This window comes from Lithobates pipiens, unplaced genomic scaffold (assembly GCF_037356315.1).
Source record: "Lithobates pipiens isolate NorthernLeopardFrog02 unplaced genomic scaffold, aLitPip1_a1.2 Scaffold_22, whole genome shotgun sequence".
NCBI lineage: Eukaryota > Metazoa > Chordata > Amphibia > Anura > Ranidae > Lithobates > Lithobates pipiens.
Window position 1 is genome coordinate 151,611,406 of NW_027507784.1, and position 25,325 is coordinate 151,636,730.

The following is a 25,325-nucleotide window of genomic DNA, read 5'->3' on the forward strand; positions in this document are numbered from 1 at the left end:
ACGGACAAACTTTTTGACAACATAAGCCCGATGGAGCCAAGTCCGATCGTGTGTACACAAAACCATCGGACTTTTGTACAAAGTACAAACACGCATGCTCAGAACCAATACAAAAGATCAGACAACAATACAGAAGTTGACCAAAGGTGGCACTGGAGTAATTGAACATCCTCTTTTGAAGTGTCGTCAGTACGTTGAAACGTCACTACGTTCGTGTTTGTTACTTAAAAAGTCAGATCGTATGTACGCAATACAAACTTACGCCCAATGTCCTTTGAACAAAAATCCAAGGGAAAGTTTGTAAAAAGTCGGATTGTGTGTCCGGGGCTTAAGAGTTATTACGCTAGTAAAGTTGGCCAACAGTTCATGGGGGCGTGACCGGATGTGCAAGATGGAGTGAGTGAGAGATGTGAGACGCCGTGTGTGACTCTCTCCCAGACCCCCTCGATGAGAGCGTGGAGCGCTTAGTGCCACGGTCGGACGTAGCGTGCGGTGGGCTGGAGCTGTACATTGAAGCTGGACGGGAGGAGGAGTGACAGCGCATTACTGTACGATCGTGCCGAGCCCTCGGAGATCCACGCTTACTTCCGGGTCTTGAACCCCAGCGAGCACGGCCAAAGAAGCACGAGTACCCCCGACCAAGCCGAACGCTTTTGAACCCTGCCGAAGAGACGCCGCACACTGTGGACACCAAGAGGCCCTCCCGCTCTCCAGTAAGCCGCGATAGGAGGAAGGAGGTAAGCGGCAGGATTGCGGGGGGGGGGGCGAAGTCGGAGGTGTGAGGGGCATAGCAGGTGGAGGTCTGGCAGAGCAAGTTATGGACATAGCGATGCCTGAGAACTGGTAACAAGTAAACAAGAGGGCGCCGGCCGGGGGTGAGAAGGACCTATAGCTCTTGTTCCCTGGAACTCATTGCTTCGTTTTGTGCTCTAAGACGAACGAATGATAACCCAGGCAGTATAAGCAAAGAAGTACCTGCTGTAAAAACGTACGTCTGTAAGCAGCGAACCAGGAAGTCTGTGATATGTGAATGGAGTGCTTGTGGACTGACTGACTATAAGATAAGATCAGTATCGCATTAATTGATTAACTGAGGGATGGTGGCTGCTCTAAAAATCAATTGGTTGAACGGTATCTGAACTAAGTGCGTGCAAATAAATGCCTGCTGTGAAGCATTAAAACAGGAAGTTTTGGTGATACATGAAGTGAATACTGGAGAACTGGTTATAAGATACGGCTAATATTGCACTAAGCGATCAACTGAGCGAGGGGCGGCTGGGTTAAAAAGTTAAAAATATATTAAAATACGATATATCCAGGACTGTTCTGTGGAAGGGGGCGAGAAAAGGAAATTAAGATGCAGCACTTGCGCTCTGCAAAGGAAAGAGGGGAAAAAAGCTCGCAACAGTCTACCACAGCAGCTAAATTAGAACAATATGCTCATAACCCTGCACAGTCATCGCAGACCCCTCCAAAAAAAGGGCAGACAAAGGGGCAGCATGGAGAAATATCTGAAAGGAAAAGCATGGGTCAATCGAATATTAACATTAATACGCAGGCCGGAGCAGTGGCCAAATGCTCAGTTAATAAAAAAGCGGGTGCAGGGGAACAGAATATGGAGATCACAACGGGTGACTCTCCTCCGTTAGAAAAAGAGCCAACAATTAAGGACGTGTTATTGGCCGTAAACGCATGTAACATCTCACTGAAAGAACTCTGTAATCAAATGAAGGGAGTGAAGGAAGATCTAATGCTGGTAAGGCAAGACCTACAGAAAGTGGTGGAAAGGACGACAGAACTTGAGTTAAGGACTAGCAGATTGGAAGACGATACAACATTCCTAATTAAAGAAATAGAAAGCCTGAAGGAGCAGTTCGGCGGATATAGAACAAGAATGGACGAAATGGAAAATAGGCTCAGGAGGGACAATGTGCGAGTAGTGGGACTTCCGGAAAAAAGTGAGGATGTAAACCCTGCTGAATTTATGGAGCATCTTCTGGTTGAACTGTTTGGGAGGGATGTTTTTTCAACAGCGTTCTCAATAGAGAGGGCGCATAGGGTACCCTTTAGAGCACCATTGGAGGGGGGCCGTCCTAGGCCATTATTAATGAAATTACTGAACTATAAAGATAAAGTGGTATTATTACGGAAGGCAAGGGAAATGGGGAATGTATTGTATAAGGGTGTTAGAATTTCATTATATTCTGATTTTTCCCCAGAACTTCAGAGAAAAAGGGTAGAGTTCCTCCAGGTGAAACGCAGGTTACAGAAGCTCAGGGTGCCGTATGCTCTGCTTTATCCTGCAAAGTTACGGATTAATGCACTAGGGCATACTCAGGTTTTTTGTTCCCCGATAGAAGTGGAAAAATGGATAGAAGAAAATAAAGAAAAGTTGTAGTTGCTGGGGTTTCTAGTACTGAGTGGGATGGGAAGATGGAAGGAGAGGGGGGGATGAAGTATGTGTGTCTTTGGGGTTTCTTTTTTTTTTTTTTTTTTTGCTGGGTGTGTGCTGTCTGTGTCTGTATGGGAGGGGGGTGGGAGGGAGGTAATACACGGCGAGCGCACTAGGTGAGGGTGGTAAATAGGTTGTGAAGAGAGTGGTATAAGGTCACTAATAGCCCCTAGGGTAACACCTAGGAAGGTGGGGGAGGGGCGGGAGGGAGGTAGAAAGGGGGGAGAGGGGGTGGGTGTAGTAGGGAAAATAGGGGGGAGGTCGAAGGGGGAAAAAAAAATATAAGTATGCACTAATAAATGGAGTACAGGAAATAATTCAAAGCAAAAAAGGACACAAACTGTGGGGTGGTAAAACTTGGGGTGGTAAAAAACAAGGAAAATTTATTGGTCACAAGGGGGAAAATGGTAATAAACAATCATATAGTATAATGTATATTCAAAGACACATAACATACGAGTTAATGGTGACGCCTAATAAATTTGTTATCATACAAGGGAGTAATATATGGGGAGTGTGGTATAAGGTAATAAAAGAAGTTAGAGGGGAGTTGGTGGGTACTGGGAGACAAATGGTTCTTAATAGTGTCATCAGTAGACTGGTTATTTCGCTCTCTTTCTTTACTACCTTAGGTTTTTCTTTTTTTTTCTTTTTCTCCTCTTTATTTGTTTATGGCTATGCAGGATGGTAAAATTAAGATAGGCTCCTGGAATGTGAGGGGTCTGGGGACGCGGCTGAAACAAAAAGCTGTGCTATCCTTGTTGGAGGGATGTGGAGTAGAGTTGCTCTGCATACAGGAGACCCATTTAAATAGAGATACAATATACCGGCTGCAGAGCAGAAAATATCAATTTCAATATCACTCTGTTTATTCGACATATAGCAGAGGGGTGAGTGTCTTGGTAAAAACGGGGGTGAATTTTGTATGCAAACGGGTTAGCCTGGATGAAAAAGGCAGATACATTTTCTTACAGTGCCTAATTGAAAATAGAGAATGTATGCTGGCAAACATCTACATCCCTCCACCATTTAAAATGGAAGTGCTTTTTAAATTACAGGAATTTTTAGTGGGGATAGATGGTGTCCCTATAATAATAGTAGGGGATTTCAACACGGTATTGGATATTAAAATTGATAGATTCCCAGAAAAAACACTGGCGGAACCAGCTTGGCAGGGGAGGTTGGGACAGTACCTGGAAGAAGTAGGATTACGGGATTTATGGAGAACTGGGAACCCGGGAGTTCGGCAGTATAGTTGCTACTCGTCCACACATACTACGTTATCCAGGATTGATATGATACTGGGGAATGACCTGGCCTTACAAATGGTGGAAAAGGTTGAATATCAGCCCAGGGGGATTTCAGATCATTCCCCAGTGACAGCAGTATTAAAAATGAGAGAACGTAAGGTACAGAGGTTGTGGAAAGTGAACCCGCTCTGGTTAGAACTGATAAAAAAAGAGACAGAAGAACGCCCTGAGAGAATACAGTGGGAATTAAAAGAATTTCTAAAAAATAACCGGGGTACAGTAACATCGGGGATCCTGTGGGATACTCTGAAAGCTTTCCTAAGGGGCCTTATGATCCAATCAATAGCAAAAATAAACAGAAAATCTAGGGAACAGGAGGTACAAATAGGGAGAGAAGTGTTAGAGGCTGAAAGAGATTTTATTAGTGACCCCACGCAGGGCAAAGAAAAAATCTGGTTAGATAAACAAGAAGAACTTAGGTTATTAACCCTAAAGAAAGCAGAGATTCAGCATATGTTCCAACGCCAAGCCTCCTTCGCGGAAGGGGAAAGCGTGGGAAAAATGTTGGCACAACTGGTGAAGAATAACTCGGGTCCTTCCTCAATCTCGGCGATTAGGATATCTGAGGGAAAGGTTATAACAGAAACGGGGAGTATTTGCCAAGCATTTGAAGGATATTATAAAAACCTATATACTGCACAAAAAGTGGGGATGGATGAGCAAATGGAAGCATTTTTAGGTCAATTAGAGGTACCATGTTTGAAACAAGAAGAAAGAGAGGAACTGGAAGCCCCAATAACTTTGAAAGAACTTCAGGAAGCAGTTGCGAGTATGCCAAATCAGAAATCGCCTGGGCCGGATGGACTACCGATTGAAGTCTATAAAAACTTTGGCGAGATACTGATTCCTGAACTCCTGGAGATGTTAAGAGGAGCATATGGGGAGGGTAAATTGCCTCCATCAATGATGGAGGCGGTTATAACCCTGTTGTACAAAGAAGGGAAGGACGCCTTAGATGTTGCAGCGTATAGGCCAATCTCTCTCCTGTGTACCGATACAAAGATACTGGCCAAGGTATTAGCGACTAGGCTTAATCGAGTCATAGCAAGATTGGTCCATATGGACCAAACAGGGTTTATAGCCAACAGGTCAACGAGTATAAATATTAGAAGAGCCTTTTTGAATTTGCAGGTCCCAATGGATAACGATACTCCGGGTGCAGTGGTGGCATTGGATGTAAGGAAAGCATTTGATAGCGTAGAATGGGGATATATATGGAAAGTTTTGGAGAAATTTGGCCTGGGTCCTTCCTTTATAGGATGGATTAGGATGCTATATGACAAACCTAGTGCGAGACTAAAAATTAATAATGAGTTATCCGGGAAAATAGAGTTGGGGAGAGGGACGAGGCAGGGGTGCCCATTATCACCCCTGCTCTTTGCATTGGCCATAGAGCCCCTGGCATGTGCAATTAGAGCAAACCGGGATATTGTCGGTTTTGTAAGAAAAACTGGAGAGGAAAAAATCTCACTTTATGCAGACGATATCCTATTGTTCTTAGGGGATATGAGATACTCACTACCAAGGGCAATGGGACTGGTGCAAGGGTTTGGAGGCTTCACTGGGCTGGAGATAAATTGGGAAAAATCGGAATGTCTCCCTTTGGACCCAATTGGTCAGCAAACGGCCCTGGGAACCCCCCAAATGCCAATAGTGGATAAGTTGAAATATCTGGGAGTAACCTTGTCAAGGGATCCTAAGCAATATATAAGTCATAACTTAGTCCCATTATTGGCTAAGTTTAAACAAAAAATTGCTATATGGAAACGGATGCCTCTCTCGGTCGCTGGCAGATGCAATCTGATAAAAATGATATGGATGCCCCAACTTTTATACATATTACACAATGCCCCAATATGGATTAACAAAAGCTGGTTTGATAAAATCGAGATGCTGTTTAGGGAGCTAATATGGAGGGGAGGACAGGCTAGATTGAGATTGCGGATGCTTCAGCTACCGGGAGAGGAAGGAGGATTCGCGGTCCCTTACCCGGAGTGCTATTTTTGGGCGTCCCAATTACAACAGCTAGGGGGGATCGATGAGAAGAACGGAGGAACCCCAAATGGGAGATTAGTATTAACAGGCTCCCCACATAGTACCCTGATTGAGACCCTGGAAGCGGACTCATTCCAGTGTAGATGCCCTACAGTAAAAATGATGTTAAAGCTATGGGGTACAGTTAAAAAAAAAATGGGATATAGTGAAATAACAAAGTATACGCCTCTATGGAACAATAAGAAGCTACAGGAAATATGGCGGGTTGGAAAAATTGCAGATTGGGAAAAATGTGGCATTGTAAGGCTAAGCCATTTATATGGCGGCAGGGGTATTAAATCCTTCGACCAGCTGCAAAGAGAATTTAAGATATCACAAAATTCATTCTATGCCTATATACAAGTGAGGCATGCTTTAAGGACCCAGTTTGGAAACCTGTTATTAACATGGGAGGAAATGCCCTTGCTATACCCAGTAGCACAAGCAGGACCCACTAAAGGATTAATATCTAAATTCTATGCCCAGCTGGGTGAACAGATTAATAGTGAGAGGAAAGGGAGGGTTGAGAAAGGGAAATGGGAGCAAGACCTAGGTAATATAACACGAGTACAGTGGAAAAATATCCTAGCGGCATGCCCAAAGGTCTCGGTCTCTCCTCCTCAGAGGATTTCCCATTTAATGGTAATTAATAGAGCATACTATACTCCCCAGAAATTATTTAAATTTGGTAAGAGAACAGATGACTTTTGCCCCAGGTGTGGGGGGTCAGGGAATTTAATGCACATGCTTTGGAAACGTCCCAAATTATTTAGATACTGGGAAGGAGTGGTAAAGATAATAAGTAGGGTCTTTGGGACGATAATAGAGTTAAATCCCATAGTGTGCATTTTAGGTTACAGAGAGGAGGAAGTAGAAAGGAAGGGAACAACAACGGCAATCCTAAGATGTTTATTTCAAGCTAGAAGGATGATAGCTAGGAGATGGCAATCAAAGCTACCCCCTACAGTAGAGGATTGGACAAGGGCGGTAAATGACTATCTATGTAAGGAGAGGGCAGTATATGCAAAACGAAATAACTTAAAGGAGTTTAATAGGAACTGGCGAGAGTGGATAGAAGTGATGCATACCCCAGTTTAAACCATGATAGGAAAGGGAAGAGGGGAGGGGGAGGGGGGATGGGTAATGGGAAGGAGTAGGGTAGGGTACATTAAAGGTTCGGGAATCATTATAACACAATTATGCTATACTGTAGGATAAAAGCACCAATATATATATAAGAGGGGAGGGGAGGGGGGGCGGGGTTGATAGAAAGGATGGGAGGGAGGGGTGGGGTTATAACAATAGGAAAAACGTAGGAATTGCAAAAATAGTGATGGTAGGAGAAGGGGGGATATGGTACTGTTTAGATAATGTGCTTTTTTTTTTTTGCTAATTATATGTGATGTATGGATGTATCTTCATGTCCCCCTTCCCTTCCTAGAACTCTAAAACTCAGATCTCGGAAGGGAAGAAAGAGGTATTTGAACCCTGGTAATGTTATTTTAAAATGTGGTCTGTATAAATGTGAAAATTTAATAAAGATTAATAATTAAAAAAAAAAAATAAAAAAAAAAATAAAAAAAAAAAGTTGGCCAACAGTTGCAAAGCTTGTCTCAAGTCTTCTATAGTATCCAGTTATAACAAGGAAAAAATAAATAAATAAACTTTGAATGGTTTCTTGTTTGCGGGTTGTGGCCATTCTTTGGTGGCTTATGTGTTGTTTAACTGCTTCACAACCTATAGTGTAGCCTAAGTAATTGGCTTCCTCTAAACCAATTGAGATTCAGTGTCAGAGCTTTGCATCAGTATATTGTCTGGGAACACTGCAGTATAATGCCAATGCGATCTTAAGGTTCTGTCCATGGCCATCTAGAATGGAACGGAAGCATCTTTTTATATTGAAAATAAAATCCTTAGGGGTAAAAAATGCAATCTCTTCCTTTGCACTTTCAGAATCGGCCAATGCCCTTTTGTCAAGTCCAAGACTCTTAGCGAATGGGCTGTCCCCAAGTCTGTGAATGAGCTCACCTGGCTTTGGGACTATAACAAAATGGCTGGGCAAGTCAAATTGGACTCTTCAATTATACCTCAAGCATGTTTTTTCACTTCCTCACATACTTCTTTACTCTTTGCTTCAGAAATTCAGTAGGGCTTAGGTTTAACACACCCCAGACACAGAACATATGTCATGTTGCACAACTAAAGTATGACCAGGTATTTTTTTTTTGTAACCATAAACTAGACCGAATCGGTGATTACCACTTCAGGAGCTTAAGGGGCATTAGTATTCACAAGAAAGGCTACTGGGGTGGACTCAGCTGTAACCATTTTTCCAAGGCTTTAGCAAAAATCACATGGCATATTTTTACAGGCTTTTTCCCTGGTTGATGAACTTGATAGTTTACTTCCCAAACTAGATCAATCACTTCAAAAGGGGACCCTACCACTTAGAGAACATGTTCTACACAGGGAGGATCAATAACCAGCACCTGTCTCCAGGTGAGAAAATGTGGACCTTGGCACCCCTGTTTTCTTGTTGGGCTGCTGGGCCTGAGTTAAATTCTTCTTTACAATTGGCTTCAGTACTGAAATTCTATATTGCATTTGTGAAATATGTTTAACCAGATTTTTTTGAGGCGTCTGCTCTACTTCCCACGGATCTTTGACCAGAAATCCCCTAGGGCTTCTCCTAGGGCAATTTGAAAAGGGAGTACACCACAGATGACAGAGGAACTTTCTATGGATTGCAAACATCAAGTATGCAAGAAGTCACAATTTTTCTATCCTTGTCAGCTTTTTTAAACATGCTCCAAGGTTTTGTTAAATTGTTCCACCAAGGAACCCCCTAAGTGTATTACAAGGAGGTTTTCTAGATGTGTCACCTTAAACAATTTGCACAACTTCCGCTTACTCGTGACATAAATAGGGTGCATTGGTCTGTAAAGCTCTCCATAGGAACTTCTACTTGGCTGAATACCTGGAGCAATTTCTAGGCGATATACGTAGCTGATGAATTGCATAGAAGCATTGCCTCAGAGTAATGGGTAGCTTAATCTATAATAACTAGAATATACTGATGGCTCTGGCATACTTCAGGACTGGGTCCACAAGGTCCATGGCAATTCTCTCAAAGGGCATTTCATGGATTATGAAACAACAGAATGCACACATTTGACAAACTTAAACAGGGGTGAACAGTGGTGCTAGATATGGTGATAACAAAGTTTTATAGTAGGGGTGCGCCAAATGGAAATTTTGCTGCCGAAACCGAAAATGAAGGATGCATGAGGCCGAAAACCAAAACGGATACCGAAAATGACAGCTTTTTAAAAATATTTTCATATACAAATCGTATTATAGTCAACTTTTTAATTAATATCAATTTAAATATTAATTTATTGTTGGCCATTATTGTCACCTTTAGTGCAAGAAAGGTCAAGAAAAATGTCTGTGACCATCTCTTGTACCATGTCCCCAGTCTCAAACTCTTGCATCATGTCTGCAACCTCTTACTTAAACTTAAACACATTGCTAATAGTACTAGCAAAAATTTCCATCCAGTGCACTTCTAGCAGACATGATACAGGAGACGGTCAGATTGCAGACATGATGCAAGAGATCAATGCAGCTTCACCAGGGCCCATCAGATGTAGCAGCTTGCCTGTGCCCTTCATGCAGCCTCACCAGTGCCTGTGCCCATCAGAAGCAGCATCCTGCCTGTGCCCATCATGTACAGCCTACCAGTGCCTGGTAGCGCAATCTCATGCTTTGCATCAGAGCTGGATCTACTTCGTCGTGCAGCCACTGTAACAATATCCCGCCTCCTATGACAAGGCACAATGATTACTGGCGTTGGATCAGTGTGCCGTCTATCACAAGAGGTGGTCTAGGAGGAGGGACACTGGGGAGGCTGCATCTCATGACAGGAGTGAGAAGAGCAGGAGAGAGGGGAGACTGACAGGGACTTACCAGGATGATATATGTGCGGCTCCTGGAGGGACGGCACTGCCCAGTTATTGGCTCAGTTATTGGAACTTTTTTTCTTTCTGCTATCTGCCGAAAACACAATTTTCGGGCCTATATGTTTTGGCAGCTGAAATTTCGGTGCACCACTATTATATAGCAACTGCAATATAGGTATACATAAAATGTGTGTGTAGGCACACATTAAAACATTTGTTAAAACATAAGGTCCATAAATGATCCAAGATCTTATATGATTAGCACCAGGAGGCAGCTCCCTTAGAGTGAAGCAATAGGCTTTGTGTAGAAATGGTAACAGAGGGGCGCCAGAATGAGTGCAATGTAAATCATATTTAACCACTTCCGGACCAACGCATGACAATGTACGTCGGCAGAATGGCACGGGCAGGCAAATTGGCATACAGGTAGGTCCATTTGAAATTGCCGCCCTGCCATCGCGTGCCAGTCGGGACCCATGTGAGTCTGGTCGCAGGTCCCGCGGACTATCGCCTCGGGGAGGCTGAACGGGGAGATGAGGAAGTAAAACAGCATCTCCCTGTTCTGCCTAGCAACAAATGACACCGATCTCTGCTCCCTGTGATTGAAGCAGAAATCAGTGTTCACAAACACACAGCCACGCCCCTCCACATTTTAGTAACATGCCTCTAGGACACACTTAACCCCTACACTGCCACCCCCTGGTTAGCCCCTTCACTGCCGGAGTCATTTACACAGGAATCAGTGAATTTGTATAGCACTGATTGCTGTATAAATGACAATGGCCCCAAAAATGTATCAAAAATGTCCGATGTGTTCGTCATGTCGCAGTCACAATAAAAATCGCTAATCACCGCCATTACTAGTAAAAAAAAAAAAAAAAAAAAAATTTATAAAAATGCCATAAAACTATCCACTATTTTGTAAACGCTATAAATTTTGCGCACACCAATAATCACTTTTTTTTATATATTTTTGGGGGATATTTATTATAGCAAAAAGTAAAAAATAATGAGTTTTCAAAATTGACGCTTTTTTGTTTATAGCGCAAAAAATAAACGCAGGGGTGATCAAATACCACCAAAAGAAAGCTCTATTTGTGGGAAAAAAAGGACATCAATTTTGTTTGGGAAGCCCCTTCACACGACCGCACAAAAAAATAAATAAAAAAAAGTCGTCTGATCTTAAGCCAGCAAAATGGTCCGGTCTGAAAGTGGTTAATAAAAACTAGTAACTCACAGGTTAAATTAGAATTCAGTATGTGGTGAAAATCGCCAGTCCTGGAGTCTCATACAAGTCCTCTCATGTTGTTTCTATTGATCCTTGGTCATTTGTTTGCCCATATAAATTTAGTGAAAAGAGTATCTATCTGTCGGAAAAAAGGTGTTGGAATATCTATAGGTAAGGTCTGAAATAGATATAACAGTTTTGGCAGTATGTTCATTTTTATAATATTACATCTGGCAAACCACGAGTGTAATCCCTGTTTCCATTTGTCGAATAGTACCCGAATTTCCTGTAGTAACGGGGGGAAATTTACTGTAAAAGTCTTTTCCATCTTATCTGGTATATATGTACCTAAATACTTAAGTGCTACATTCACCCATTTAAAGCTATAATCAGGCCGTATAGTCTGTTGTACCCCTATGGGCAGAGCTACCCCCATTGCCTCCGATTTTGTATAATTTATTTTTAGATTTGATATCTCCCCATAAGGTTTGGTAAGGAGATGTGTGGTCTGGATAGGGAAAACAAAAGGTCATCCGCATATGCTGATATTTTGTAGTTATGCCCCCCTATTTGGAGTCCCTGGATATCCGGGTTTTGTCGGATTTTATTCAATAGTGGTTCTAATGAAAGGACAAACAATAGGGGTGAGAGGGCAGCCCTGGCGGGTTCCATTTGAGATCTTAAATGGTTCTGAAAAAACTCCATTTACCTTCACTAAAGCCTGTGGGGAGGCATATATCCCAGCAATCCACCGTAGCATACCCTCTCCCACCCCCATGTGTCTTAATACCGCGAACATAAATCTCCAATTGACTTGGTCAAATGCCTTTTCTGCATCCGTACTTAAAAAGACACTCTGGGTTTTTGTTTGGTTGGAAAAGTGTACCAAGTTTAATACTTTGATTACGTCATCTCTCGCTTCACGCGAGGGGATAAACCCTACTTGGTCCAAATGTACCAGCTGATGTAAGTGCAATTGTAGACGGGAGGCCAATATTTTAGTGAAAAGTTTTAAATCCACGTTTAGCAATGAGATCGGCCGGTAACTGCCGCACTCCGCCGGGTCCTTCCCTTCCTTTGGAATAACCGAAATATGTGCCCTAAGCATATCCGGAGGGGGTGCGGCAGTCCGGCCGAGCGCATTGAAAACCTTTACCATATGTGGGCCTAATATTGAAAAGAAATTCCTATAATATTGTATTGTATATCCGTCCAGACCTGGTGTCTTCCCTTTTTTGACTGATTTTATTGCTACACTTAATTCTTCAACAGTTATTGGGATTTCTAAGCTGTTATGGACCGGAGAGGGCAATCTATGAAGACCTGCCGAGGCTAAATAGTCCCCCACTTTGGCCATGGGGAAGGAAGGGGATGTCAGATTATAGAGGGCCGCATAGTATTCTTTGAACCTCTGCGCTATATCTTTAGGCATTGTAAATAGCTGTCCATTTCTTCCCTTTATATTGGGTACATTGTCCTCCCCTTCTCCTTAAGCTTCCCCGCCAACACTCTACCACACTTATCTCCTAGTTCATACCCTGTTCTCTTCCCTGCCTGTATCACCGCTTTCGCCTTATAGCGGAGAAGGTCTGTCATCTGCCTCCTCAAATGTGCCAGATCTTTCCCTAGGAGTGGTGTCTGTACTTTCTTAGGTTGCGTTTCAAGTTTTTGAATTTCTTCCGATATTTTTATTTTCTGCGCTTCTCGTGCTTTTTTCATTTGGGAGCCATGTTTAATCAAAATCCCCCGCATGACCACCTTATGTGCCTCCCATATCATGCCCGGGTCGCTCCCCGGGGTGTCGTTGGTCTGAAAGTATGCCATCATTTCCTTTATAATATCCTCCTGTATATCTGCTTTCTGTAGCAGACTTTCATTCAAACGCCAACTACGTCCCGAGGAGCGAGCCGGGCTAGACAGGGAGATCTGCAATGTAACCGGTGCATGGTCTGACCAGGTTATATTTCCTATCGTCACCTCTATTACCGACGTGAGTAGATAGTGTGGCACAAGAAATAGATCAATACGGGAGTATTGTTGATGCGGGTTGGAAAAAAAAAAAAAAAAGTATAATCCTTTTCTCCTGCGTGAAAAATCCACCATACATCTACCAACTGCATCTCCTGCATCTCCCGTTTGACCCTCTTCCTAACAGCGTCTGGGGTTGAGGATGATCCCATAGAGGTATCCATTCCGGGGTCCAAGGAGACATTAAAGTCTCCTCCCAGAATCAACTTTCCTTCTACAAATTCTGCTAGTTTTCTCAAAATTTTATTTAAGAAAGCATCTTGTTGTGTGTTTGGTGCATATATCGTAGCCAAAGTTACTTTTACTCCATCAATATGGCCTTTAAGAAATAGGAAGCGTCCATTCCCATCCACTCGTTTGTCCAAAAGGGACCAAGATATCCGATTAGATATGAGAATGGATACCCCCTTAGATTTTGCTTCTTGATTGTGTGCATGATAAACACAGGGAAAAAATCTGTTCTGAAGTAAGGGGAGTCCACCCGTCCTAAAATGCGTTTCCTGTACAAATGCTACATCTGTACGATGACGTTTCAAATCATTTAATAACATCCTTTTTTCAGGGACATTAAGTCCCTTAACATTCATAGAGGTCACCCTTATCCCCTCCATCCTGGGGGAGGGGGGAGGAGAGGGAGGGAGAGAAAAAAAAAAAAAAAAAAAGGGAAACCCAAATACCCCTAAGAGAGACACCGCCCTCTGAGCCTCCGACCGTCTGGCTCAGGTGGGTGTAGACCTAATTTGGGGTTCGGCCTGGATTTGGCACAGAACCGAGAGCTCTGTTCCCAGTCACCTCCACCCGGTCCTATAGCCCCCATCTAGGGCTTCCTTTCCATGTTACCTCGCCTTTTTACCTATACCTACATGCCTTCCTTCCTTCCCCTCCTCCCATTGCATCTTCCACCCCACCATCCCCCAAGGGGTAGTGATAATCTTCTCCCACATTCCTCATTCTTACCCTTTCCAACCCTCTCTTGCTTCCTCCTAATTACAGTTACCGTGTGTTCCATCTTAGATTCCCTAGAGTTCCCATCTTGTTTAAGCTGTCGGTATGAACAGATCTGGTACGTTCTCCCCTCTTCCCCTCTTATTTATTATTTATATCTCCCCTCCAAATTTCCTGTTTTTCCCGTTTATTCCATATATTTCAAAACTTTATCAGAATATTCCCCCCTAGTATTCCATATACACATACCAAGTTGTATAGTGCCACCTAAATTATGCAAAAAAAAAAAAAGAATACAGTGCTAGTTTCCTTATTTCATAACATAGTTACAATCTAATGATATAATTACAATAGAAACAATAATACCACGCCTCATATATTCCATTGCACTCTGGAATTTTTTTCTTTCCCCGTGTATATAAACCAACCTATCCGTTCCTATAAACACACATCTGTGTGTGCGTACACACTGACATCAATAATCAAAAAAAAAAACCCCACCACCCCTCTTTACACATTGCCTTCCCCCCCCCCTACCTCCTGAAAAAACCCCCCAAAAAAGCATGTGTTTTTAAATAGGGGTGCCATTTCCATTCGACACCATCGAATTGTACAGTGATACCACAGTAATATAATATTACTTTTCACAGCAAACAAACACCAAAAAATAAAATAAAAAACCCCATTCCTCTAATGTGACCCTGTTTATCTTCCCCAAATACCCTGTATACTCCCCCTTCCAGTGTAACCACCTCCCACCCCTCCCTCTTATAACTCTGTGCGCCTACTACCTCCATTTCCTGCCCCAAATGAACCAAACCCCCCAAACCAAAAAAAAAAAAAAAAAACACCAAAAAACCAAACCCCCCCCCCCCCCCCCAAAAAAAAAAGGGGGGTAAAGAGAGACTAACCTCCCTCCCCCCTCGGAAAGGAAAAAAAAAAAAAGGGGTTCCTTCCTTCATCTCGGGTATATAAAGGGGTGATATCTGAATTCTAAGGTCTGAAGCATTAACGGGTCAACTATCCATCTCCCCACTCGGGGAGAGCCCGGGTGAACACCCCGAGTGGGGGTGGGGACAAAGGAGAGAAAAAATCCCCCCCTTAACCACCCTTCCATTCCAGCCCCTTTTAGCTAAAAAAAGGAGACCATAATAGAGAGGCATCCCGTCCGAATCCCATATCTTCCCTTCTATTTAAAGTGAGATTGTCCTTTCTCTTGTCAGTCCATCTTTTTCTGGAATACATGGTCTCCCTTCTCTACTAGCGACCTTATTTCTTAAGGTGTTTACTATTGGCTGCAACCAGTTCTGTATCCCAAACGTCTCCACTTCAAGGAAGGCAAATAACTCCAGGAGTTCCGACGGGTATCGCAAGGTAAATGTCGTTGAGTTTTTTTTATAATTAACGCGATGGGATAACCCCACCTATAGGACCCCCCCATCATCTTGATTTTATCCAAAAGTGGGCGCAACATTGCCCTACGCTGCAGGGTAGCCCGTGAGAGATCAGGCAGTATTTTCACCAAGGCCCCGTCCTGTTCTAAATCTCCACTTTCCCAAGCCTTACGGCTTATTAACTCCTTCTGTGCAAAATGGAAGAAACGACATATCACATCCCTTGGTCTATTTGCGTTTGTCACCGGGGGACCCGGGGCTCTATGCACTCTTTCAAATTCCAAAGGTTGGGAGAGGGGACCGGCTAATTTTTCACATATTGAAGAAATTGTAGCCTGCAGCATATCCCGTACTATAGCCTCCGAGACCCCCCTAAACCGCAAGTTCTGACGTCTACTACGGTCTAACTCTTCCAGCCGTAATTGCATAGCAGAGACCTGGGAGGATTGTACATTCTGTACCTGTTCTAGATGGTAAACTCTGTTTTCCAGGGAGGACCATGCGGTCTCCCCACTCACCAGTCTGTCAGCTGCTGAACTTCTGCCTGTACTGCCTTGAGCTCTCTGCCGTGCATCTCCTCCAGACGAGCCACCATCGCCTCCATGTCCGTTCGAGTTGGTAATGCCAGCAGGTCTGCACGGGTAGGGAGAGCTTGTAGTAATGTTCTCAGGTCCAGCTCTCCCACTCTCCCTCCTTTCTGTCCCTCGTGTTCAGCATGTTGTTCCTCCATGTCACATTCTGCTGATACAGTGGAGGAAGACCACACCGGCTCTCTCACTTCCTGGTGTGTCACGTGCACCGCTCGTCCCTCAGCGTTCTCTGCATCAGGCTCTGCTTGTCTCCGTGAGGCTTGTGTACGGGGGAAAAACAATTCAATCTCAGGCTGTGCTGTCTGTCTCCTCTGCCTCTCTCTTCTATTCATCCCCGTGCAGGTTACCGCATGTAGGCTACCGCCTCATGGCTTAGCATTCCAGGTAATCAATCACCGTCTAATGACCAGGTGGAGGGTCAGGGCTCCCAGAGCGTGTCTCACTCCTCCACCATCTCCAAGCTCCGCCCTTCTCATACACGTCCTATTTGCCAAATTACTACTTGCTTTTAATATATGATTTATAGTCCACTCAGTCTGATACCCCTCAGGCCATGTAAAAGCAAGCAAAGGGCCACAGTTTGGAAGCAACTACTCTAAAGTAACCTCAGCGTCAGCAGAGGGCTGCCCATTTTCATTGGTTAGATTCCCCTAGTTCTTCTGCAAGAAGAGAGAAAGGAAAAAATGGGGGGCTCCCAAGTAGAATCCTTCAAATCCAAATTTTCTGCGCATGCCAGGGATTTGGATTCAGTTACTATGAATAGGTCTGGTCTAGGTCTCAGAGTTCTGAAAAATCCAGGGAAGCCTCTCTCAATTATCACATTACGCCGTTCCAAGCTTCATGGTTGCTATAGAATACCTTTGAGTATTACCATTTACACAAACTGCAGTACTGCTTCTAGCCTGGAAGTCCACCTGGACAATCACCTTGGGCTTCACAGGAGTAACCCAGCTACCCAAGTCTAGCAAAGCAGTAACATGCTTGTCATTCACAATTATTGGACACAAGTACTTCCCCATCACCATCATTGCAGTGCATGACACAGTGACAAATAGTCTGCTGTATGTCTCTGAAAGAAATGTAAGACTGCATATGGCGCATGGACAGTTTGCCACCACATGCCCACATTTCTTGCAAATTAAACATTTACCATTTTCCAAGTTAGATCTGCTGATAGACATTCTTCCCTGGTTTGGCATGCCAATCTCCAGACCTCATACCAAAAGTTTTCTTCTCAGTCTCTTTACCATGCATACTATCCACTTGCTCTAGAATAGTCTAAATCGGTTGCAGGAGGGGTTTGGGTGAAAAGCTTGTGGGCTTGCAGGAGAGATGATCAAGTACTCAGCTGCAATGTACCCGTCAATGAGCTCCATCAGATGATCAACTGACTTTGGCTACCATTGTCTCACCTATTTTGGTGGGCAGTTGGGCAAGGACCTAAAATAGTGGTCCACGATTACCCGCTCAACTACCTGCATCCCAGAAATGGAAACTGGTTGACGCCATTTCAAGGCCAAGAGGATGAGGTTGAACATCTGACTGTGGATATTTCTCGACTTGAAAGGACCAGCTGCTAAGTGCTATGTATGAATAGCCCAAGGTAAACTCCAGCCGTGGTAATATTTCCTGTTGGACCTGGTCATAATTCACAGCATCTACAAATCATGGTAGGTTTTCTTGCGACTCATCTGTTAGTAAGGGAGCTACCAGTCCTGCGCAGCACCACCTTTCTTTGATTTTATTTACTATGGGTAGGGTTTGACCCTTATTCGGTGCCTGCAGCAGTTCCAGTATCCTTATAAAGGCAGCGCAGGAATAACTATACACTTCATTACCAGTCCTGCCTACTGTGTCTTAGACCAGCATTCCCTCACAGCAGCTCATTTAAATGTTACCAGAAAGGCCACTGGGTTACAATCAGCTGTCATGATGGACAGAAAGTAATCCCAATGGATGATTGAGAAGTTATAAGGAGCTCCTATGGCTTTTTCGGGAGAACACTGTACATGCGACTGCACCACCTCTGTAAGCACCTTCGGTCCATTTCTGGAACACCTATACCTTTAAATATCAGAATCTTCTATAAATGCCCAAGGTCCTCTGCCACGTGAAACCTGGGGTTAGGTAGCAGATACAATGCTCCCTGAGATGAGCAAACTTTTCAGGTCCAGATATAAGTGCTCACCCCAGCCACGACAACATACACTCCACTTATACCTGGGAACTGCCAGCGGGTCATAACCCCCTCGCTCACCTCCACAGAATCACTCATTGGACACACCATGTCAGACCAGGCTTTCTCCCCTGCATGGGCCTGGCAGTCCTAACTACCCCGACTTCAACACACCATGCCTACACCCCCAAGAACACAGCTCTAATGTGTCAGACCTATATAACAAACTGTCAGCTCAGTTATTCCAAACGGTCCTACCTGAGGCTCCACTTCAAAAAGCTCTGGATTCACTCAGCTGTCCACAATGATGTTAAATCCACTGACATTTGACTTAAGTCCATCGGCCGGTAAGGGGTCTTAGGCCCCTTTCACACGGACGATCCGTTCAGGCGGACCTGAACGGATGGTCCATAGAGGTCTATGGAGCGTCGGATGTCAGCGGTGACAAGTCCGCTGACATCCGCCCCGCTCCGATCCGAAAAACTGATGGAGGAAAAAGATATTTTTTCCATCCGTCATCGGATCGGATGATGGACACTGCGGTCCATCGTCACCCGATCTCCCATAGTGGAGAGCAGCGCTGTGACAGGTCTGTCCCTGCGCAGTGTGCAGAGACGGACCTGTCATCTTCCTGCTCAGCGGAGATCGCTCAGGCAATCCCCGCTGAGCAAGGGGATATCCACGGGGCGGATCAGCACTGATCCGCCCCGAGTGAAAGGACTCTTAACCCCCTTTCTCCAATTTTGTGGTCTTTGGCCACTTTAAATATGCGGTTAAGTTCCAACCCCCCCCCCCTTTTTTTTCTTTGGTTGTTCTTAGGACGCACTCACTTCACAAGACTGTGCAGGGTGCATCCTAGAGCATCCGACTCCCCCCTCATCTTTCCTTGCGCCCCCCCCCCCCTTTACCTCCACCTCCTCTTGGCCTTCAGGGTATAGGAAATCCAAGATTTTTCACTCGGATATATTTCATTATTCTTTGCGTATGATGGCTCCTGGGGATCCCTTCTCTCCCCGGGACCTGTCAACTTCTTAGGGAGAAGATCTCCTCTTTCTCCTCTATTTCTCCATCTTTCTCTTCACATTTAGCCTATCACGCAACAGCTAACAAGTTTATCTCTGGCAGATAGTCTCGGTTCCTGTCGTCCGAAAAGCAAGAACTCTTTACAGCGCGGGGAGGGGGGGGCTCCAAGTTTGCTTGAACACAAAGACTTCCCATGGTGACAGTGAATGCATCTACACCCCTCCCTTCTGCTACTATGGCTAGCTCATCACTAAACACCATAAAGGTCGCCTCTCACAATGTGCGCGGCTTAAACAAAATCAAAGGAGTGGCCATAGCCTTCACGAAAACGCGCAATTTTAACAGGACCTCAGAGTTTAAAGACATGGAGAGCAGGTTCATTTTAGTTAAGGGCATGTGGGGTACTCTCTAGTGATGTACTACGCTTCTAACAAAGGACAAGCAGAGTTTTTTGCTCGCCTTTTTAATACCCTTAACCCCATGCTGGAGGGAACAGTCATTTTTGGAGGCGACTCCAATGTCACATTTGATCAAGGAATAGATAAATCAAAGCCTCCTGGGAAACAGTTTGGCAGGTAGCTTGCTTTAAATTCTTTAAGGGCGTTTTAAATACATCCCTCACAGAGGACAGTTTGAAGGTGATCGCTAGGTGGTACTACACTCCCTTCCGATGCTGGGAGTAAAAGGGGACTCCTCTGGCCCGCCTTGATCTCACCACAGTACATTTCTAACTGTTCACTCTTCCGATACCCGACACATCATACAGCATGTATAATGTAAATGTATTAGGCTTCGATAATAACTTTATAGATTTGCAATGTACTGTTGAAGTCGATTTACTGCTCATATCCCTAGCTCACCGAGCTCTTCCTAGATTCTTTGGACTTCCTCCAGTTGTGTAACACAATGCACCTCATCTGTCGATCCATTGTGATGCATGTATATTTCTGTTAAACTTCAAAATAATAAAAAAAAAATACATAAACATTGAACTACTTGGCCACTTGAAAGAGTGGTGAAACATCTTCAAATGAGTGTCTGGAATATAACAGCATTTATAGCCAAAATATCCCATTGCAGTGGATTGTGCTAGGGCAGATAGCTGGTCATCCATCATAGGGGGTATGAAAGTTTGTGAAAATTATTTTTATTTTTACATAATCTAACCACCATGGTGCCATGAAGTCTGGAACAGATGACAGTTCTGCAATCAGCTTGCATTTGAGATCATTCATTTCATTGATGGGTGTATTTGGCCTTTAGCTGACTTAACCTGCTTAATGCTGCTTTTCCATTCCCAGTGATTAGTATGGGGAGAAAAATTCTGACATGAGCTAAAGCCTTTGACATAGGCCCTTAGATGGCTATTGTGATATTTCTTCTGAATTCCTCTGGAGAGCGATCCAAACATCTAAATAAGACCTAAAGAATACATAAAATACTACATATTAAATTCTCACCTTCTGTTGCATAGAAAGCTGCTCCTGACTTGCCACCTCTAGCTTGCCATGGCACACAATGTGCAAGGGAGCGAATGAAATCTTCCTCGCTGCTTCCCAAGATAACTTTGCGCATTCTGTGAAACTCTCCAGCATAATAAATACGGCAATAAAACTTTGCATTAGCATCTGAGAATTCTGAAAATAAACATAAAAGCAAAAAAAAAAAATAGTTACTTATAAAAAGCAATGCTTTCTTACCCTTAGAAATGTGCAAACAAGAAAAATCCTCCATAAAGCCAAAAAAGAACATTAAAAGGATAGGTTCACCTCTTGAATATGTTCCACATTTTTAAAAAATTGTCAGATGTGCAGGGCTCTGCGCTAACAGTCCATCACACTCCCACCAGCTTTCAAACTGAAAGCCTGTACAGAAGTACAGGCAGAAAGCTGCAGGGAGAATGCAAGAAGCCTAAAACGATTCCTGTAATCCACTGATCAGTTACAATACATTGCAAGCCCCTGTAAAAAAAAATATATAACACAAAATGCATTTTTTTTTACCTGCAAAAATATGTGTTAAAAGGGGAACTTATCCTTTAAAACTAAATTCTAAGATAAGCACTTATGGTCTAAGAACAAGAGTTGTGCGTTCTTCCTTGAACAATAGCATGCTTTGTATATTTCTTCCAGATGTGCATATATTGTTCCTGTAAAGAAAGAACTGTCGCTGCTGCTCTCTGCAGGGTGATGGGCCTTTGCTTTGCACCCTCATGTAGTTTTCGGTCTGTATCCTGTAATGGAGCTCCTGGGCCCCTCCCACTGCTCTGCTCAGGCTATGAACAGCAAAGTAATGTCACTGATACTTTTACAACGCAATACCCGAGCTTGCAAGGATATTTGGTTCACACAAAGTCAATTTCTTTTTTTTCAAATTCTTTATTTGAATTTGTCCCCTCACATTATATCGTATTCCTTATTTTGGGCACAATTAACAAACTTCTCAAACTTGATATAAAACTTGTTACATGTCGATCATCATATTCCCAACAAAATATCTCTATATACCCCTTTTCTGTCTTCTTCTAGAACGCTCCTTAACTTCATAATCCAAAAGAAAGGGGATCACCACCCTCATTTTGCTCCATGTATTCTCTCTTCCTCCCTTTATTAAACCCCCTACACCCAACCCCCCCCCAATGGAGGGGGAAAAAGGAAAAAGGGGAACACAGCCTCCATATTCTTATAACCATTATAGAGTCCCTAGACTTCATATCCTATTCCTATGATTCCAAGGCAGGTGGGTCTCACCCCTCAGGATAGGTCACCAGCATTCTCCTCCCTTCTACTGAATATACAGTCCCAAGCTGCCCATATTTTAGCATACTGCTATTGTATATTTGTATACAAAGTCAATTTATATCCCTTGTGGCTATTGACTATATTTAACTACTTCAGTCCTGGAAGGATTTGCCCACTTCCTGACCAGACCATTTTTGCGGTACAGCACTGCTTCGCTTTAACTGTCACTTGCTGGTCATGTGACGCTGTACCCGAAATTGACGTATTTTTTTACCCCACAAAGAGTTTTCTTTTGGTGGTATTTGATAATTTCTACAGTTTTTATTTTTTGCGCTATAAAAAAAAAAAAAAAAAAAAAGCCACATATTAAAGAGGATGTAAACCCTGGTGGGTTTTACGTCTCTATTTCCCTGCAAAGGTAAAGCATAATGGCCTACTATGCATCGCATAGTAGCCCATTATGTGTCACTTACCTGACACCAAAGCCCACAATGTTTTGGCTGTCCCCACTAGCAGGAAGCGTCCATCTTCCCCCCTCTTGCTTCCAAGGCCGCAAACCCAGGCTCTGTGAATGGCCGCAGTCACATGACATCACTCCCGTGCATGGGCGAGGGAGCTCCCAGTCATGACATGACCCCTATTAGAAACTGTGCAATGTGCCCTTTCTAAAGGGCGCATGCGCCGATGATTTTTAGTAAACATATCCTAAACCATGGAGGTTTAGGAGATATTTCAAGCACCTAAAAGGTAAGCCTTAATATAGGCTTACCTTTAGGTAAAAGTGGTTGTACAGGGTGTAAAACCACAAAAAAAAAAAAATTGTATTCATCAATTTAGGCCGACATATGTATTCTGCGACATATTTTTGGTTAAAAAAAAATAAATAAATAAATAAAAACCTGCAATAAGCGTATACTGATTGGTTTTTGCAAAAAGTTATCGTGTCAACAGATAGCGGATAGATTTATGCCATTTTTATTTTATTTTTTACTAGTAATGCCAGTGATTTTTAGCGGGACTGCGACATTGCAACGGACAGATCAAACACCTGACATTTTTGCCACTTTTTGGGAACCAGTGACATTATTACAGTGATCAGTGGTAAAAATATGCACTGTTATTGTACCAATGACACTGGCAGGGAAGGGGTTTAACATCAGGGGAGATCAAGGGGTAAAATGTGTTGATAAAGGATAATGAAAAAAAAAATTGTGTAAAAAATAAATAAAAAAAAGGCTCCCTACAAGAAAGAACTGCCGAGACAGACATGCCTGATTGAGGTAATGGTTTACCAACCAAAAAAGTCCACCTTAATTGGGAGATCCACCAACAGGAAATCCAAAATTTGTTCAAAGGGAGGTTTTAAAAGATGCAAAAGTACTAGATTCAGATCCCAGGGAGACACAGGAGGACAGAGTGGGGAAACAACATGAGGCAACTCCTTGGAAAAAGGTCTTGACAAGTGAAGTCAAAGGTTTCTGGAACAGAATGGATAAGGCAGAAACCTGCCCCTTTAGAGTACTAAAAGACAGATGCTGGTCCAGACCAGACTGCAGGAATATTTCTGAAAGTTGAGGTGCCTACTATGCACATTTCCATTTAATGTATATCTGGAACAGATGTTTTTAAATGATTTCATTGTTTCCCAAATCCATAGCGGTTACATCTATATTTAAATATCATAGTTGATACTATGTACTGAAAGTTCTAATTTTTATCCACAAGCAAATTATGCATTCATGGTTAGCTTTGCAAGAGAACAATGAAGTACTTTTGTCAAATTGATGTAATTAGATCTTATGAGAATAGATGGCAATAAAAACACTGATTTCAAACATTAGCATTATTTCTAGCATTTCACTGCCATTTTGGTGGCATGAAGCATGCTGCTTTCTTTACAATAAAGTTGTCACATTTTGTCTGAAAACTTTTCCGTTATTGTTCAACCAGTTAAAACATACTGTAAATAATTTTGCAAGCATATTATGCAGTGCTTTGAGGCTTGTGACTAAGGATGAGCTCCGGCGTGTTCGCACAGCCCACGTGCAGAGCACGCCAGGAAGTCGGCACTGTGCTGATCACAGACAATAAGACATTTCCTGATCTCTGCAGCCACGCATCAGGACAATGTTTCACTGCCTGTGATTAGCACAGCACCGACTTCCTGGCGAGCTCTGCACGTGGGCTGTGCGAACGTGCAGGTGCTCATCCTTAATTGTGACCAATTGTAGCTTCTTCCTAACAGATATTTAGTTCCTATTTATTCAACTTTTCAGTCACTGTACGAAGGCCCCTTTCACACTGGGGCAGTTTTCAGGCGCTACAGCGCTAAAAATAGCACCTGTGTAGCGCCTGAAAAAAACGGCCCCTTTCTCTCCAGTGTGAAAGCCGAAGCCGGAGGGCTTTCACACTGGAAAGGTGCGCTAGCAGGATGGTGAAAAAAAGTCCTGCTAGCCGCATCTTTGGAGCAGTGAAAGGAGCAGTGTATTCACTGCTCCTACCCATCGAAATCAATGGGGCAGCACAGCTATACCGCTAGAAAAGCGCAGCTGCAGCGACGCTTTGCAGGCGGTTTTAACCCTTTTTCGCCAGCGAGCGGGGGTTAAAACCACCCTGCCAATGGGCGCAGACCTCCGCTAAAACGACGGTAAAGCCTTATAATTCCAAAACATAAAAAGGAAAACTGAACTAAAAAAAAAAAATAAAAAAACACAAGAAGACAACAAATAACAAAACAAAAAAAAACACCAACAACAAATTCCATTAACCGGGTATTAAAGCATATCACACATTTATACAAAAGATGGGTAAACCTGTCTCTGCAAATAGAAGGCATATGCCTCAGTGTACAAACAGAATACTGGATAGAGAGCAACTGCATATGATGCGCCATATTCCCCCACGTTAATAGCAAGTTCGGTATCTTGTATCTCACAAGTATCAAACAGTAACATTGACTATTTTAATCCTTATGCAGCACTAACCCCCGAAGGAGCAGCTGGTTATTTTTGGGCTTACCGTTACCTGTCGTTCTCCTTGTTGCATGTCTAGGGGATGTCCCGTGGTAGATGGCCCAGTAACTTGAGACTGACGATAGATCCACTTGAATGGATTTTATTTGTAAAACTCAGACAATTGAACAGTCTTTCAACTTGGGATCAGAGGGTTGGGAAGGAAGTTCATGTACTCTTCGTGTCAAAGTCAAAAAAACATTGAACTTGCTTACTTTGACTGCATCCAGAGAACAGAGATGATCACTCAGGTTGGACAGTCCCTCTCTCACAAGGCCTAGCAGCCAACTTGTTGCTTACTCAGGAATAAGTCTCTGCCACAGATGTTGTTGTATAAATGTACAAGATAATGTCTCTGCCACAGACGTTGTTGGAGAACCTGTAGGAAAACTAAGCTTGAGAACACTTGTAGGATACCTGGATCTTTCAGT

General features: G+C 43.3%; 1 protein-coding gene across 3 annotated transcripts in view; it reads right to left on the reverse strand.

Annotated features, from left to right (window-relative positions):
• The window catches only part of PIKFYVE (phosphoinositide kinase, FYVE-type zinc finger containing), a 390,505-nt gene that overhangs the window by 69,902 nt on the left and 295,278 nt on the right, over nt 1-25,325 (reverse strand). For all 3 annotated transcript variants that reach the window (XM_077448459.1, XM_077448458.1, XM_077448457.1), the window contains one exon: nt 20,603-20,779. In XM_077448459.1, coding sequence (XP_077304585.1) covers nt 20,603-20,779 — 177 coding nt within the window. The remainder of the gene's footprint in view (nt 1-20,602; nt 20,780-25,325) is intronic.